The 15,798-nt window shown below is 40.6% G+C and overlaps 2 protein-coding genes across 2 annotated transcripts; both read right to left on the bottom strand.

Moving 5' to 3' along the window:
* Window positions 1-582: 582 nt before the first annotated feature.
* MYCBP (MYC binding protein) lies at window positions 583-7,688 on the bottom strand. Its single transcript, XM_029230643.1, has 5 exons — window positions 7,597-7,688; window positions 7,330-7,402; window positions 3,457-3,505; window positions 3,083-3,212; window positions 583-1,812 (listed from the first exon to the last, which is right to left on the bottom strand). Exons 1-5 carry the CDS (start codon window positions 7,678-7,680, stop codon window positions 1,768-1,770), a joined length of 381 nt encoding a protein of 126 aa, XP_029086476.1. The 5' UTR covers window positions 7,681-7,688; the 3' UTR covers window positions 583-1,767.
* A 1,166-nt stretch (window positions 7,689-8,854) lies between these two features.
* On the bottom strand, window positions 8,855-15,454 carry GJA9 (gap junction protein alpha 9). Its single transcript, XM_029230641.1, has 2 exons — window positions 15,297-15,454; window positions 8,855-10,592 (listed from the first exon to the last, which is right to left on the bottom strand). Exon 2 carries the CDS (start codon window positions 10,495-10,497, stop codon window positions 8,953-8,955), a length of 1,545 nt encoding a protein of 514 aa, XP_029086474.1. The 5' UTR covers window positions 10,498-10,592; window positions 15,297-15,454; the 3' UTR covers window positions 8,855-8,952.
* Window positions 15,455-15,798: the final 344 nt, after the last annotated feature.

Here is a 15,798-nt window from a genome sequence, read left to right as displayed (position 1 = left end):
CATAAACCAATTCAAGTAAATGTTCTTCCAACTGTATCTGACTCCCCTCCAAAAACAAACTTGTGACTAGAAGAGGCACAGACAGTTGCCACATTCCTGCCAACATGACTGATTAAAATGCCCTTATGATTGGCTTGGTCACAGTTTCCAGAAGGTGCTGAGGCTTTTGCTAGTTAAACCAGCTTTCATTGGATTTTGTTTTCTATGTGTGTTTTCACCAAAAAATAAAGACATTTCTCTAACAATAGGGACAGAATACATGAAATAGGACTACTTTTTTTTTTTTTTCTTGCGGTACGCGGGCCTCTCACTGTTGTGGCCTCTCCCATTGTGGAGCACAGGCTCCAGACGCGCAGGCTCAGCGGCCATGGCTCACAGGCCCAGCCACTCCGCGGTATGTGGGATCCTCCCAGACCGGGGCACGAACCCGTGTCCCCTGCATCGGCAGGCGGACTCTCAACCACTGCACCACCAGGGAAGCCCAGGACTACTTCTTAATAATGCTAGTCAGTCAATAAGGAAAATAAGTGATCAGTAACACAAAACATCTGACTCTAGGTGTTCCAAGAAAGGAAAAAGGACTAACAAACAAGAATATAGTGCTTTACCATTTACAAATCTTTCACATACATTCCATTTGACCCTCACAACAACCCTGTGAGGTAGGCAGCACAGATATTACTCCCATTTAACAGATGAGGAAAGTGAATCTCAGAGCAATTAACTGATGTGCCCAAGGTTCTACAATTAGTAAATAATTTGTATTTATATCAGTCTTTGGCCTAAAAATTCAGCACCCCACCTCCCCTCATACTTGCCTACCTACTTCACAGGGATAATGAAGATAAAATGAATTGAAGGCTAGAAAAATACTTTGAGGGAAAAAAGCACTATATAATTATACCCGCAAACTATAATTTTCCACGATATATGGCTCATTCCCCTTCTTGTCCCAGCTTGTGCGTGAACCCAGAATTTTATATTGCCTCTGTTCTGTGTTCAGCTAAGCAACAAGTAAGGCAGGGGAACAGTGTGATTCTCTTTAAAGTTATATAAATTACAATCAGGATAACTGCTATTATAGCAAGTTGAAAAACAACACAGAAAGGCCAATGTGCAACTGGGACCCACGGAAGCACACAGTAAAGCAAGGCAACATTATCAGATAGGGCATGATTGCATAGAAGGAAATGTGGTGTCAGAGTTCACACTGGCACACACACAGTTATCTAAGGCAAAGTGGTGGCAGAGAAGAGTCATTTGTTCCACATTATATAAACAAGAGCAGAAGATTCATGAGACCCCATGCAACAGTATCTTATGTCACACAGATCTCTCCAGCTGCCTACAGAGACTATAAACAACAGTGTCATCTTCATTTTAAAGAATGACTACCTGTGTTCATATCCTGAACTAAACCAAGGAATAGCTCCATGCTAAACTTCCTTGGCTAAAATACAACCAGTACCATCATTCCTAGTCAGACTAATAAACAGAATGTCTTTTAAGGTAATGAATTAGATGGCTGTGTTTAGATGTTTTTTCAGGATTCTCTTTTGATTCTCCTGCTTTTAAGACCCAAAGAAAGTTATATTGAGTTTTTATTGGTGATTCTAAGTATATGTGTTTATAACAGTTAAAGTGTGGTAGGTGAATTTAACATATTAAAAGAGTACTATAGCATCTGTTCAGAAAAGATTATATACTATACAAACTATTCAAGTCATACAAAACCATTTTTCAGTGTCTTTTCAACTGAGAAGAATCCTATTCAGCACGCTTCTCCTCCTGAGGTGGTTCATACTGAGCAAGCTATGGGGCAAAGACAGAGGAGTTTAGGTGAATTTGATTCTAAATTGGGTAAAAAACTTAGTAGTAACAAAACGAGTTAACTATTCAATTTAATTACTGAATCAGTAAGTTTATATTAAAATCCTATCCTTTTTAAACCACTTAGTGATCTTAATATTTAATATAATCAAACCTAGTGAAAGTTCTTTTTAAATAAACCTTTAAAATTACTGGGAAACTAAAACTTAATTCCCATTCATGACTGCACTACACAAATACTAGATATGCAATAATATATATCTTCCCAAAGATGTTGTGGCTTCTAGTAAGGTATAAGCCACCATATTCTTTCTCTCCACCATAAGTTTACTGAACTTTCTCCTAAAAAGCGGAAAAAAAGAATTATGTGACATACATTAATCTAGCCAGTCAATGAGGAGCAGCTAACGCTTTTGACTTAAAAGGTGCCAAAAAGTTGTGTGGCATCTACACACTGTGGGATCTTGGATAATTTCAGACACGGAATTTTCTGTTATGCCGAGCTGGGGTCTGCTGCAACACTGTGCTAAGATTTGAGTTGTTCCAGTTAGCTGTCAGATTGGAGAAGCTAATTAGACTTCACTGTGCTTTAGTTTCCTCACCTACAAAATGGTCTGTGCACCTGTGTGACTTATCTCACAAGGCTGAGAAGATAAAACACATCATGAGAAATGCCTAGAGTCACGTGAAATGCATTATGTGATTCAGATGTGGTAAAACCTCATAGACTTAAGAGTTGACTAGTTTGAGCTTTATGAAAATTCTCACGGAAGCTTAAACAAAGAAAAAACTTCAGCAATAGACAAAATAAAGGGCAAGCAAATGTACCGAGGTTAAGTGCAAACAAGTTTACAGAGTTAACACATTACAGGGCCACCACGTGAGTACGCAGATTGTGCACTGCACCATCTAAGGGGTTCCATTAGCAAAGCAGTGGCCCTGTATCGACCTATTAAGTCAACTGCCTGAGACTCTAAGGAATCTCCATTTACTTATAAACCACTAATCATTAACCAATATTTTCATCTTTTTGTCAATGAAGGTTCCCAAGAACCTCTTCTTGACCACACTTTGCTCATCCTGTTTACAGTTTGCTTGTGGTTTTCTAGACAGGGCATCAGCTTGGCCTTGCAGTTAACTGAGATTGATATTCACCTGCCTCCCTCCCCTACTGTCCATTTTAGTGAGGTTTTGGTCATATAATCATTAAAGGTGACATTATTTTTAATATGAATTCTTTCAAAAATTTTACCTTTGTTTTCAGTTTTTTATTTTCTTCTACAATAGCTTCATATTTCTCTTTCATTTCTGCCAATTCTAGGCGAAGCAGCTCTATTTCTGGATTTTCTGGGGTAGCAGCTCCTAAGTGATGCTTTAAAAAACTAATATAAAAGTTAAGAATTTACTTGAGCTCAATGAAACTAATGAAATAGCCTTTTGAAATAATTCTCTGATGAGAGTTACCCCACCCTACCACAAATATTTACCCAGAGATCAAAATCCAAATACTCAAAGAAAGTAATTTTTTCAGTAATCAAAAGTATTTTAAAGGTTATTATCTATGTGAAAATATAGGAGTTCAAAAAAATAAAGGCCTTTTTCTGACTTGAAAAATGAAAAGGATACTCCAAAGCACTATTAGGTTTCTCTGGTTCTTCATATAAGGCTACCAAAACTGCAAATCAAAAAGCAGAAAAAACAACAATTAAAGTCTTAAATTAAAATAGCTGAAATTATATTCCATACCCCAGTAAATACTGAGTGTCTGTTATACACCACGCACATTGCTAGGACTGTCCATACCATGGTGAACAAGACAGACAAGGTCGCTGCTCTCAATGAATTTACAGTCTAGTGCAAAAGATAAACAAGGAACTAGACAAAAAAAGACTATCAAGCAGCAATATAGGGTAATGGGTTATAGGAGCACATTGGAAGAACACCTAACTCAGCCCAGGGCACCAGGGAAGGCGTCCCCAAGAAAGAGAAATAAGACCTGAGACCTAGGCAGTGGTTTCAGATAAAAAGGGAAGGCCAAGGGCAAAAGAACAACATATTGAGGAACTGAAAATTCAAGTGTGTCTAGATGGAGTTGTGAAAAGGGGGGCAGGAAAGGTGGTTAGGGAGGAGACTAGAGGATCCTGCAAGTTCAGTCAGGCCTTGGTCCTAAGAACAAAATGGCATGTAATTAAACAGTTATAAGCAGGGGAGTGACAGGATCACTCTTGACTCCTGTGTGGAAGACAGACAAGTGGGACAAGGATTTAAAGGCAGGAAGAGCAATTAAGAGGCCGATACGGTAATCCAGTTTAAAGAGAGAGACCTGGGAATTCCCTGGCAGTCCAGTGCTTAGGACTCTGGGCTTCCACTGCAGGGGGCACGGGTTCAATCCCTGGTCGGGGAACTAAGATCCCGCGTGCCTCGTGGCGCAGCCAAAAAAAAAAAAAGGGAGAGAGTGACCTGCACTAGAGTGATAGAGGGATGAAAACAAGGTAGATATGTTTGAGAAAAACTGTAGAGAATCAACAGGGCAATGGTTAACTGTTGGAAGGAAGAAGCTCTGAATTCAAAATGTTCTTCAAGAATGAAGTTTCACATACAACATGCTAAACAACTACCAACCAAAAACTTTACCAGTAATCAACATGCTCAAATCAGTATTAAAATATATACTTTAGTGGTTTCATATACAATAGTTCACGTCAGCACTACCTTTTCCATCTTATTATTGAACACATTCCTTCTAGGATATACTACTCAAGTAAAAATCTCTCTAAACCAGTGGTTAATTTTTTTGTGCACGGAACTCTTTGAAAAATCTGATCAAAGACAAAAAACTCTATCTACACACAAAAAAATGTGCATATCTAGACCCCAGTTTAAGAACACCTCATAAGCCAACTTACATGCTCCCCTTTTATTTTTTGAGTCGTAATAACCCTTCAAATATAGACAGTATTAAAAAAATCCAATGGGCAACTAATACTAACAACTTACGTTAAGTTCTGATACTCTTCTAAACGTACTTACAGCACTGTTTTTTGAGAAATTGGCATATTTACATCATCACTACCCTCTCCTCTCCTTCCCTCTTCTTTCAGTGTTACAGTACACTTTAATTCCTCTACTTATTACCTTTTTCTTGAAACTATGTACTCAAGCCTCTGTTTCTTCTTCCATTAATTTCCACTGATCTCTACCAAATTCTAACTTTATAAGACATGAATACTCTTACCCTTTCTTCCCCTACCCTTTCTTTTAGCTTCTAAGTTTCTGTCAGTGGTAGTTACAAGGTTGATAATTACAGAACATAATGTAAATGTCAAGTTTCCTGTGCTTTTCTATAGATGAAATATACTTCCTTTTAAACAGACAAGAACTCTGTACCCAATGTTTCCCTTTTTGCCTTAGCAGCCAGGATTTTTAGAGGTTGATACAGTGCTCAAAATAACTAAAATGCCTCTTCTTCCAAATGACTTATCTTTATCTTTAGCCATCCCTATAGCGTTTGTTTTTTTGTTTTGTTTTGTTTTTTTTGCGGTACGCGGGCCTCTCACTGTTGTGGCCTCTCCCGTTGCGGTGCACAGGCTCCAGACGCGCAGGCTCAGCAGCCATGGTTCACGGGCCCAGCCGCTCCGCGGCATGTGGGATCCTCCCGGACCAGGGCACGAACCCGCGTCCCCTGCATCTGCAGGCAGACTCTCAACCACTGCGCCACCAGGGAAGCCCCCTATCGCGTTTTAATGTTAGCGTTTTAACGTGGAAATAAGCTGGATAAAAATTATAAGTTAAATCTGTGTAAAGTACACAAAATCAAACTTTAAATAGATCATATCAGTAGATACTCTGTTGTCTGATGTTACTTAGGAGACTGGAAATCTAGGAAAGTTGAGAGGGAATACCAGTAGATGTCAGTAAGGGAAAAGAAGCCTCTCGTGGTTTCCAGTCTCTCATGAAGGAAAATCCATGTATGGCCACAAGGCTGAATATCTTCATTTACCTCCCACTATCATCACTTCTCTGTCCTTACCAGAGTATGTTTCATTCACTCCATCCAGCCACTCTGGCCTCCTTACACTTCCTGAAACTCAACATCACACTTCACTCATGTCTCTGCTCAAATGTTCTTAAGAGAGGCCTTGCCCCACCACCCTATATAAAATGGCACACCCATCCTCCTTATGCCCTTACTTTGCTATGTTTTTTTCATAACACTTACCGCTGGTTGACACTATGGTTTATCTGTCTCCCCCAACTAGGATATAAGTTCATTTAGAGCAGGAACTTTTTTTTTCCCCCAGTGTTTTATCCCCGGTGCCTAGAACAGACACCTGAATAAAATGGTTAAATAAATGAAAGAAGTGCGCTTGTGGAGTTTTTTGAGGGGTGGGGGAGGTCGATGAAATTCCAAGAGTCTGTGATACCTCCCCAGGTGACAGCACAAGTGCTTTCATGTAGTCCCTTAAATGTTTACTGAAACTTCTTTGCAAAGAGATAGGAAACTGGTACCTGAACCTAAGGTAGCAACTCAAAATTACCAGCCCATGCTTGGGAATTAAAAGCCTTGCATTCTGCTAAGACCCAGAGTTGTTATTCTCCCAGAATTTTCTCCTAACGTTTGCTTCTGGCCAAAGAGCAGTTACCAAATTATTTCCCAGATATTTACTGTACTTCTCGTAGGGACCCAGATCATCATCCCTGCCAACTCCTCTGTTCTGCACCCTTGAAAGTTCCAGCCAGTGAGTTGAATGATACATAACAGGAATTCGCCTTACGGCTTAGCTAATGAAATAAGCAGTACCCACACTACCTCTAGGAACCCTCCAGTTTCAAGCACCTTATTCATCTACTTAGATCTTGAACCCCAGAGTAAGAGATACAGTGTAACAGCTTCCATTTTTAAAAGTGAAAACAATATAACCGTTTTGATGTGCCCTCAAGCTCTTTAAACTGTGATTCTACTTTAATTGTGAAATCTGCACAAAGTAGGAATTGATATAGACTACGAAACTGGGTTCCGTTGAAAAGCCACAGCCAAACTGCTACTTCGGGGATTAGGTTCACTTAGCTACTTTATAGCCCGCTTTCAAACCTGGTCATCGCCCCACTTGCCCTCTGTTCAAAGGAAAGTGTTTCTGTACAGGATTTTGAGGGCTCCGAAAAAAGTGTCAGGAGGGAGGAGTTGGGCTCTCAAGGTCTTTAGCAAACATGCTCACTGCGGCTGCTCAAGGCAAAGCAACGGAAGTTGGAGGGACTTCACAACAGCTGCAAGAGTTTGACTCCCTGCGGCGAGAGCGGTAGCGAGTGCGAGGCTACCCAACCCCGGCGGCGGCCGGCAGCCAGGCGTGAGCCGGTCCCCGTTGAACCCCGAGGCCCACCTCGCTGAACCCGGGAAGAGTTCCACCTGTTTCCCTCCTGCCCCACGCCACGGCCCGTCTGGGGCGCTGCGCCGAAGAGCACGACGAGGTCACGAGAAACCCTCTCCTGGCCCATGCTCACCCTTGGTCAGCGTGTCCAGCACCCCCGACTTCTCCAAGTACCTCCGGAACTGCTCGCGCTTCGAGTCGGCGGCCTGAGGAGACACGGCGGGTCAGTGGCCGAAGCCCGGGGGCCGGAGCAGGAAGAAGGCGCTGGGAGTCCGGCAACGCCGCCTCCGCCTCGCCACCTCAAGCCCCCCAGACCTGCGCGCGCCCCCCCACTCCCACCCAAGCCGACCAGCGGCTGGCTACCGCCCGCACGCCCCCAGCCACGCCGCGCCCCCCTCACTTTGTAATGGGCCATAGTGACAGCGGCAGCGGCGTAGCTGGCGCCGGAGACCGTGGCGGGAGGGCTCGGAGTAGCACTGCTCATGCGCGGAAGGGCGCGCGCGCCTGCGCACTTGTGAACCACGGTTCGGGACCGCCGGGGTGTGGCCCGTTTTCATGGTGACCAGGACGCTCTGAATGCCCCATAGCGAGCTGAGCCCAAGGAGGCTGCGTACGCCCGCCCCTCTGTCTAGCAAAGCAGCACTCCTCCTTCCTCTTCCGGTTCTCGCAGAGATTCGGTTACTTAGTAGGAGGCTGGGTTTTGGTAACTCCGGACAAGTGTCCAGGTGGGGCCAAAGGTGGGCGGGGCGCCAGGGGGCGGGGCCTACTGAGCCTGGAGCATTAGAACTCATTCTAGAGACTGGGGTCTCCTGACACCGGGAGTGGGCGGACCTGTCTCAAGTAGGACCTCCGGAGCTCTGGCAGCGTGTGTGTGCTGGCTTGTCGACCCCCATCTTGAAAAAGGGCGCACTAACGAGGGCAACCCTTGGATTTCCAATGGCTAGAGGACTGCTTAGAATCGTCTGTTTGGGCTCCAGCTCTTATATTTGGAGTCTCCTTGTTTTGTGGCCAACTTGATGTGGGCCTCCGGAGGGTGAGCAGTAATGTGCTAATAATAGCTAGCACTTTTGAGCGCTTACTGTGTGCCTGGCAGTGCATTAAACACATATGTTTCTTATTTTAATTCTCACACCGTCCCTGTAAGGTAGGTACTGTTAGTAAACTGTCAAGTATAGATAACCAGTGAGTAGTAGAGCCAAGACTCCGATCCTGGCACTGAATCACGATGCTATCTATAAACTGGTGAAAGAAAGCGACCAGTCTTTTTAGGATTTTATTTACCTAGATAGCAACATTATGATTATATTCAAGACAGATCAGGTTGCAGTCTATAAAGAAACTGCGTTAAGTCCCAGGGGCAAACAAAGTATAATCAGTGTCCAGAAGTAAAAGATGAATAACCAAAAGAGGGAATTACATAGATTAAGAACAATCTCTGAAGGCTGTGCTCCCTTCAAGGAAAAACCTGGTTCCATTTAGCTTCGATTCTGACATGTGATTTTCCCAAAATTAGTGTTATTCTGAAGGGAGCCTGTAGAAAAGTAGTCCTGATTTGGTAACTCTATGTCTTTGAACTTGAAACTAGTCCTTCCCAATTCAGAATTAGCGCCATTTTCCCTTTTTTAAATGGGTTTGCAGTTGTCTGTCTAAACAGCTGGTCTGTAGAGCTGCCCTATCTGTTTTTTCTGTGCTCAACCATCATTAAGCTACTTCTTTGATAACGTAATACACAGAATGTCTAAAAGCCAACAGCTGTTCAGATCTGAAGGTCTGTGGGAGCCCGCCTACCAATGAGGTTGTTTGTCAGCGACACTAAATGATTTGGAGGACAAGCAGTAGGGTTACTGCAGGTTTTGACCAACTCGGATTCAAAGGACAACCCTCCCAAAGAATCAGGAGTGTCTGGAATGTCAAGTGGATGGAAGTCTCCCTGTGAAGGAGGGAGCGTTCTGATTGTGCTCTCCCTGAGCTGGCCCTTGACGTTACCTTTAGGAGGTGATGGCTGCTTTTCATTTTCTGCAGAGGGACCCCAAGTAGCACGAAGCCATTTCGGTTTCCAGGTGTAGTTAGCTGGCAGAGAGAAAGCTGTTTGGGGTGACTGCCCCGTGTGGTTGTTCAGATCTATAGGATCACCTGGAAGAGAACAGTGACCTTTAGAGTAGTGGTTCCTTTTGCTGTCTTTGCCATCAATTTCTCTTTTTCTCCTCAACTGGTTACCATTAACTTCTTTTCCAGATATTTTATGAGTGTCTCCTTTACTACTTGAGTTGATGTTTTGAAGATGACCACAGGTAGTACTAAGCATACACATCTCAGAAAGTAGCGTTTCCTGTTCATCCAAAATGCCTTTGTCATCATTTCCACTGTGATTATCTGGATCTGTCTGAAATGCAGGTGGGTTTAAACCAGGGTATGCTGCTGTGTGTGTTTGCTTTTCCACTAACAGATTGTAATCAGGTGCAGAAGAGAATCGTTTCAGTGAATTTGCAGATGTGTTTTGATATTTGGCAAGGTTTTGTTTTGACTTGTTAGTACAAAGTTCATTATGTTCATCCTTCAATTTATATTGTCCCCAAAGCCCTCTTTTAATCTTTTTAAAACCTAGATGGAATATTTCTAGAACATTTAAGAAAAGTGAAACAGTAGCTATGGATTGCATAAATAATAGGAATATCGTCTTTTCTGTGGGTCTTGAGACAAAACAATCAATTATATTTGGACACGGGTGGCCGTGGCATTTAAATAGAGGCTCTAAGTGAAATCCATATAAAAGATACTGTCCAATCATGAACCCAACTTCAACCGCAGAGCGAGTGAGAATGTGTATCACATAAGTGCAGAGCAAGGTTCCTCTGAGTGGAGCTTTATTTAGTTTCCTTTGCTCAAGCTGATGCAGTTCTTGCTCCAGTCTCTTCCGATCCCCAGGCATTTCAAGCTCTACCTCCTCCAGTTCACCCCTCAGTTGAGCTTTCTTCATCTGCCTCTCCTTCTCCAGAACTCTCAGTTGGTACAAAGCATGGCCCATGTAGACCAGGGATGGTGAAGACACAAATATCACCTGCAAAACCCAGTATCTAATGAGGGAGATAGGAAAGGCCTGATCATAGCATACATTTCTGCAGCCGGGTTGTTCTGTATTACAGATGAAGCCAGACTGCTCATCATTCCAGACATCTTCAGCAGCTACACCCAGAACAAGCATTCGAAATATGAACAGGACGGTGAGCCACATCTTTCCAATCATGGTGGAGTGGATGTGAACTTCCTCCAGAATGCCTCCAAGGAAATTCCAGTCCCCCATGTTTATTTAGTCAGCCATCTTAGCTCTGAACCCCATCAAATAGGAGGCAGATAAGTTCTTCCATTCTGAGGGGTGTGCTATTTCTTAAGGCAAACCTATGGCCAAAATATGAACAAAGCATCACTCTTTCAGCATGCTGGTTGCTCTACTTTTTTCCCTAGAAAGTTGTAATAATCTGTTACCAAGAATATGTTTAAGACGTCAGGAATGTAAAATAATTTATGTTTAGACCTTACAATGCAATGGGGAAAAAAAAGATACCTGGAGGAGGGGTGTATATATTCCCTCCTATGAAGAATAGAATTATAGGAATTCCTGTAAGAAAAGAGTCTTCTTACTCAGCTGAAGTTTGTTGTTTTATTTTTTTTAACTGAGAACTTTTGGAGAGGTTCCTAAAACTACTGACTTGATCTTACAAACCTATTAAGATTATTTTATATAAAAACTATAACCAAAGTCAATGATTTTAAAATCTCATTTATGCACAAAGGAAAAGGCATGTTTCATTTCATAATCCAGTAAGATACAGCATTTAAAGAAACCAAAAGAAACAAATCTGGCTCTCACTATAAGAATGTAGATTAGTTTTTTAATCCACATTTAAATGTCTAAATTCTAGTTTCTTTCTGGCAGTTTTTGAGCATTTTCAGAAATCATTTCAGTAATATATTTATGAATATTTATGAAATTATTACTAACTTTGCTGTGAAAATTTTCCAAAAATTCTCAACTATTTTGTACTACCAGGATGTTATTAGATATTGCTTGAAATAAATGGATCATTGGTATGGTGGTAGTATTATAGAAATTTTCATTATAACAGTATTTGACCTTTTTAAGACATGTAGCTTGCTTTGTGGAGGGAGCAGTGGGGCGAGTTATAATATAGATGCTTGGATTATGAGCCAGTAGGTTCCATATTAGAGTTGATACCCTAGGATATCTAAGAGAAAGTATATCCCAAAGGAAAGAAAAAAAGAGTGAATGTTTTCATTCACTTTCATTTAACATATAAATGTATGTCCTATATCCCTTATAGAAAGGGAAATGATACACAATCAAACAACATACTGGGATATTATAGCTACAAGATATGTGCATCACTAAAATCCTATGAGGTAGGTATGTTGTTCCCCCATTTTACAGATCAGGAAACTGAGGCACACCTTAAGTTACCCAAGATTACACAGCTAGAACTGGTATTCAAACTCAATCACTGTGGCTCTAAAGTCAGCTCTTAACTGTTTTACTAGACTGTTATTTTTCTTCTCTAAGCACACTTGAAATTTTCATGAAAGAGATATTAAGAAATCATCTGTTTTCTCTTACAAGTTTCATTATTTACATTAGGTATGTCAAATAGTGAAAGTTTTGACTTTTTAAATAACAGGTTCTAGAGTCTTTAGTTCCTTTTTGAAAGCTTTATATAGTTCAGAAGACTTGCAGAAGCATCAAACTTCTAAAATTGAGTTGTATTCCTGAGATAGAGAAAATTTCTATTTGATTTTATATACTTATATACTTTATATACTTATATACTTATATACTTTATATACTTTATATACTTTATATATATATGACTTTATATACTTATATACTTTATACTTTATATATACTTTATAAATTTTTTTTATATATATATAAAATATATATACTATATACTTTATAAAATTTCTATTTGACTTTATATACTTTATATACTCTTTGACCCAACAATCCAAAGCATTTTAAAGTGTAAGCAAAGATATTATTCTTGTTGTTTATAATAATCATAACTTGAAAATATCCAAAATAATTATCAATACAAGAAAGACTGTATTGTTCATATAAATAATAGTACATCCACAGTGTGGTACTATGCAACCAATAGAAGTAATAAATATATACTAACATAAAAAGACATTGATATATCGTTTCAGTAACATTGACATTATAAAATATAGAATAATATGGCCCCATTATTGTAAATTTATTTATATGTAGAGATGCGTCCAATAAAGCCTAGGATATTCATCAAACTATTAACTATGATTATCTCTGGGTAGTGTGATTACAACTGACTTAATTTTTTATAATTATATATTTTTTAATTTTTTCTTTTACCATGAGCACTTTACTGTTAAAATCACCAAAGGAAATTAAAGTGTTTTTTTTTCCTTAAAGGACAAGTGCATGGTATTTCCTGAAAGAAGAAGTACTATTATTTAGCTTCAAATCTTAGGTCCTAAAGCTTTCATAGCAAATGACACAAATACTAATATACACAGATACAGTACTATAGAGTTCAAAAGAAAACAAAAAAATTTCAAATGACTCTTAATTAGCTAAGACGGAGAGATTAACACAGACCTTTCTCAGTTTAGGTAAACCTGAAGCAGATCATGCTTAAAAGTTATACCACAGCCATCTTCAGCTTAATCTCTGAATGTGTCCCTTTGCAGATGTAGAGCAGATTCAGTTTGGTTCAGTGCAGTGAGTGAGTCAGGCATCAGCTAAAATCCATCTCCCTGTCTTCATTCCTGCTTCTAAAATAGCGCTACCCAATGGAACTTTTTTTTTTTTAATCCGGTGGAACTTTTTGCAGCAATGTTGGAATAGACTCCATCTGCACTGTCCAATAAGATGGCCACTAGAAACACATAGCTACTGAGCACTTGCAACGTGGCTTGTGTAACAGAGGCACTGAGTTTTAAATTTTATTTAATTTAATTAAATGTAAATAGCTACATGTGCTTAGTGGCTACCTTATTGGGCAGCACACATAAAGAATATTTCCAACATTTCTAATACTACAGCACAGTTTAGGAGACTAAAATTATGAGCCCCAAATTAAGCTGAATAAATGGCTCCTCTATAATTCAGAGATGTCACATTTAAAACACCAGATGTTTGTGTGCTTTTTTAATGGTAACTTTGCCCCCCGGGGAACCCAGAAAGACATCACAGTTTTTGGTAATGTGAACGATGTTTCTAGTACCAAAATAATCTAACTAGATAATAACTTCTTAGTCATCAGTCTTAATAATCAATGGGTCATGTCCGATTTCATAGTTAGATGAATCCTGTTTCTCTGTCTAGTTTTCTATTATTAACAATTACATTGCACTTTAGGTCATTAAAGATCTCTCTTCAGAGCTAGTGACCTAGTGGGTTGGCAATGGCAGATAAATATTTCTTCCCTGGGCTTCTTTGCCAACTATAGCTAATTTTCAAATTAAATGCAACCCTTTCATCAGGAAAAAATATATATATATTCATATTTGTATATTATGTATTATATAAATTATATATTATGTGTAATATATAAATTGTTAGTAAACTTAAAAAACACTAAGCTTCATTAGTAGTCAGAGAAATACAAATTAAAATAAAGTATTATTTTTAACTATCAAAATGTAAATTTTTTCAAGTTTTATAATACCGGCTTTTGGCAAAAGTATGAGGAAGCTGTTACTCTCATATGCTATCAGTAAGAATATAAATGTATACAGCTGTTTAAAAGGTAATTCAGGGGCTTCCCTGGTGGCGCAGTGGTTAAGAATCCGCCTACCAATGCAGAGGACACGGTTCGAGCCCTGGTCTGGGAAGATCCCACATGACGCAGAGCAGCTAAGCTCGTGCACCACAACTACTGAGCCTGCGCTCTAGAGCCCGTGAGCCACAACTACTGAGCCCGCGTGCCACAACTACTGAAGCCTGCATGCCTAGATCCTGTGCTCCGCAACAGGAGACACCACCGCAATGAGAAGCCAGCACACCGCAACGAAGAGTAGCCGCCGCTCGCCGCAACTAGAGAAAGCCCCAGCAACAAAGACTCAACTGAGCCAAAAATTAATTAATTAATTTTTAAAAAGGTAATTTAGAGGGCTTCCCTGGTGGCGCAGTGGTTGAGAGTCCACCTGCCGATGCAGGGGACGCGGGTTCGTGCCCCGGTCTGGGAGGGTCCCACATGCCGTGGAGCGGCTGGGCCTGTGAGCCATGGCCGTTGGGCCTGCGCGTCCGGAGCCTGTGCTCCACGATGGGAGAGGCCACAACAGGGAGAGGCCCACATACCGCAAAAAAAAAAAAAAAAAAAAAAAAAGGTGATTTAGGGAATTCCCTGGTGGTCCAGTGGTTAGGACTTGGAGCTTTCACTGCCATGGCCCGCGTTCAATCCTTGGTCAGGGAACTAAGATCCTACAAGCCACGTGGCACGGCCAAAAAAGAAAAAGGTAGTTTAAATCTATCAGAATTAACATAGCATTTCTGCTTCTGGATGCTTGAAATATCCATTCATTCATTCATTCATTCTCAAAGGCACACTGCACGTACTAGGATGTTCACATAGCACTGTTGGTAATAGTACAAAATCAGCAACAACTTAAGTGTTCAATAGAGGAATGGTTAAATAAACTATTACATCTTTATCATTAGCAATTCAGAGAATAAAGATCTCTAGGAACTAACAGAAAGATCCCTAAGTCATATTACAAAACAAGTTACAGAACAATACATGTAGTGTGATCTCATTTATCTTGTTAAAAACCTTCATTTCAGGGCTGAGCTTCCCTGGTGGCGCAGTGGTTGAGAGTCCACCTGCCGATGCAGGGGACACAGGTTCGCGCCCCGGTCCGGGAGGATCCCACATGCCGTGGAGCGGCGAGGCCCGTGATCCATGGCCGCTGAGCCTGCGCGTCTGGAGCCTGTGCTCCGCAACAGGAGAGGCCACAGCAGTGAAAGGCCCGTGTACCGCAAAAAAAAAAAAACACTTCATTTCATATGTACATTTAAATAGCTAAAACAGCGAGATCGACCCAAACCTTTCTTAGTTTAGGTAAATCTGAGAAGCAAATCATGCTTTGAGAAGTTATACCAAAGTCATCTTCAACTTGTTCTCTGAATTTATCCCTTGGGGGGCATAGAGCAGATTCAGTGCAGTTCAATGCAATGAGTGAGTCAGCCATCAACTGAAAGCCATTTCCCTTTCTGCTCATCCTGAGTCGAAAAAGGTCTAGGAGAATATACACCCAACTGTTGACAATGGTCATCACAAGGGAAAAGAGCAGGTTTGGGATGGAAAGGTAAAAGAGTTTCTAAGTTCTTTGTTTAACCAAGAACATAACTGTATTCTCATACTCAAATTTTAAAGAATTCTGAAACAAATCCCAGATCAGCTTTTCTCAAAATGCTAAAATACTACTTTTCTCACTATAATTAAGCATGTATCCTCCTTTCAGAATACAGCAACATGTTTAGGTGGGTTTTAAATAAAACGTGCTTATGATAAAAGAAGAAAAAATTGTATTTCCTGCGTTCAGGTGA

Source organism: Monodon monoceros, unplaced genomic scaffold, assembly GCF_005190385.1.
Source record: "Monodon monoceros isolate NGI ecotype Baffin Bay Population unplaced genomic scaffold, NGI_Narwhal_1 Super_Scaffold_18, whole genome shotgun sequence".
Lineage (NCBI taxonomy): Eukaryota > Metazoa > Chordata > Mammalia > Artiodactyla > Monodontidae > Monodon > Monodon monoceros.
The sequence above is the reverse complement of the archived record's forward strand: the minus strand, read 5'-3'. Positions and strand labels throughout refer to the sequence as shown.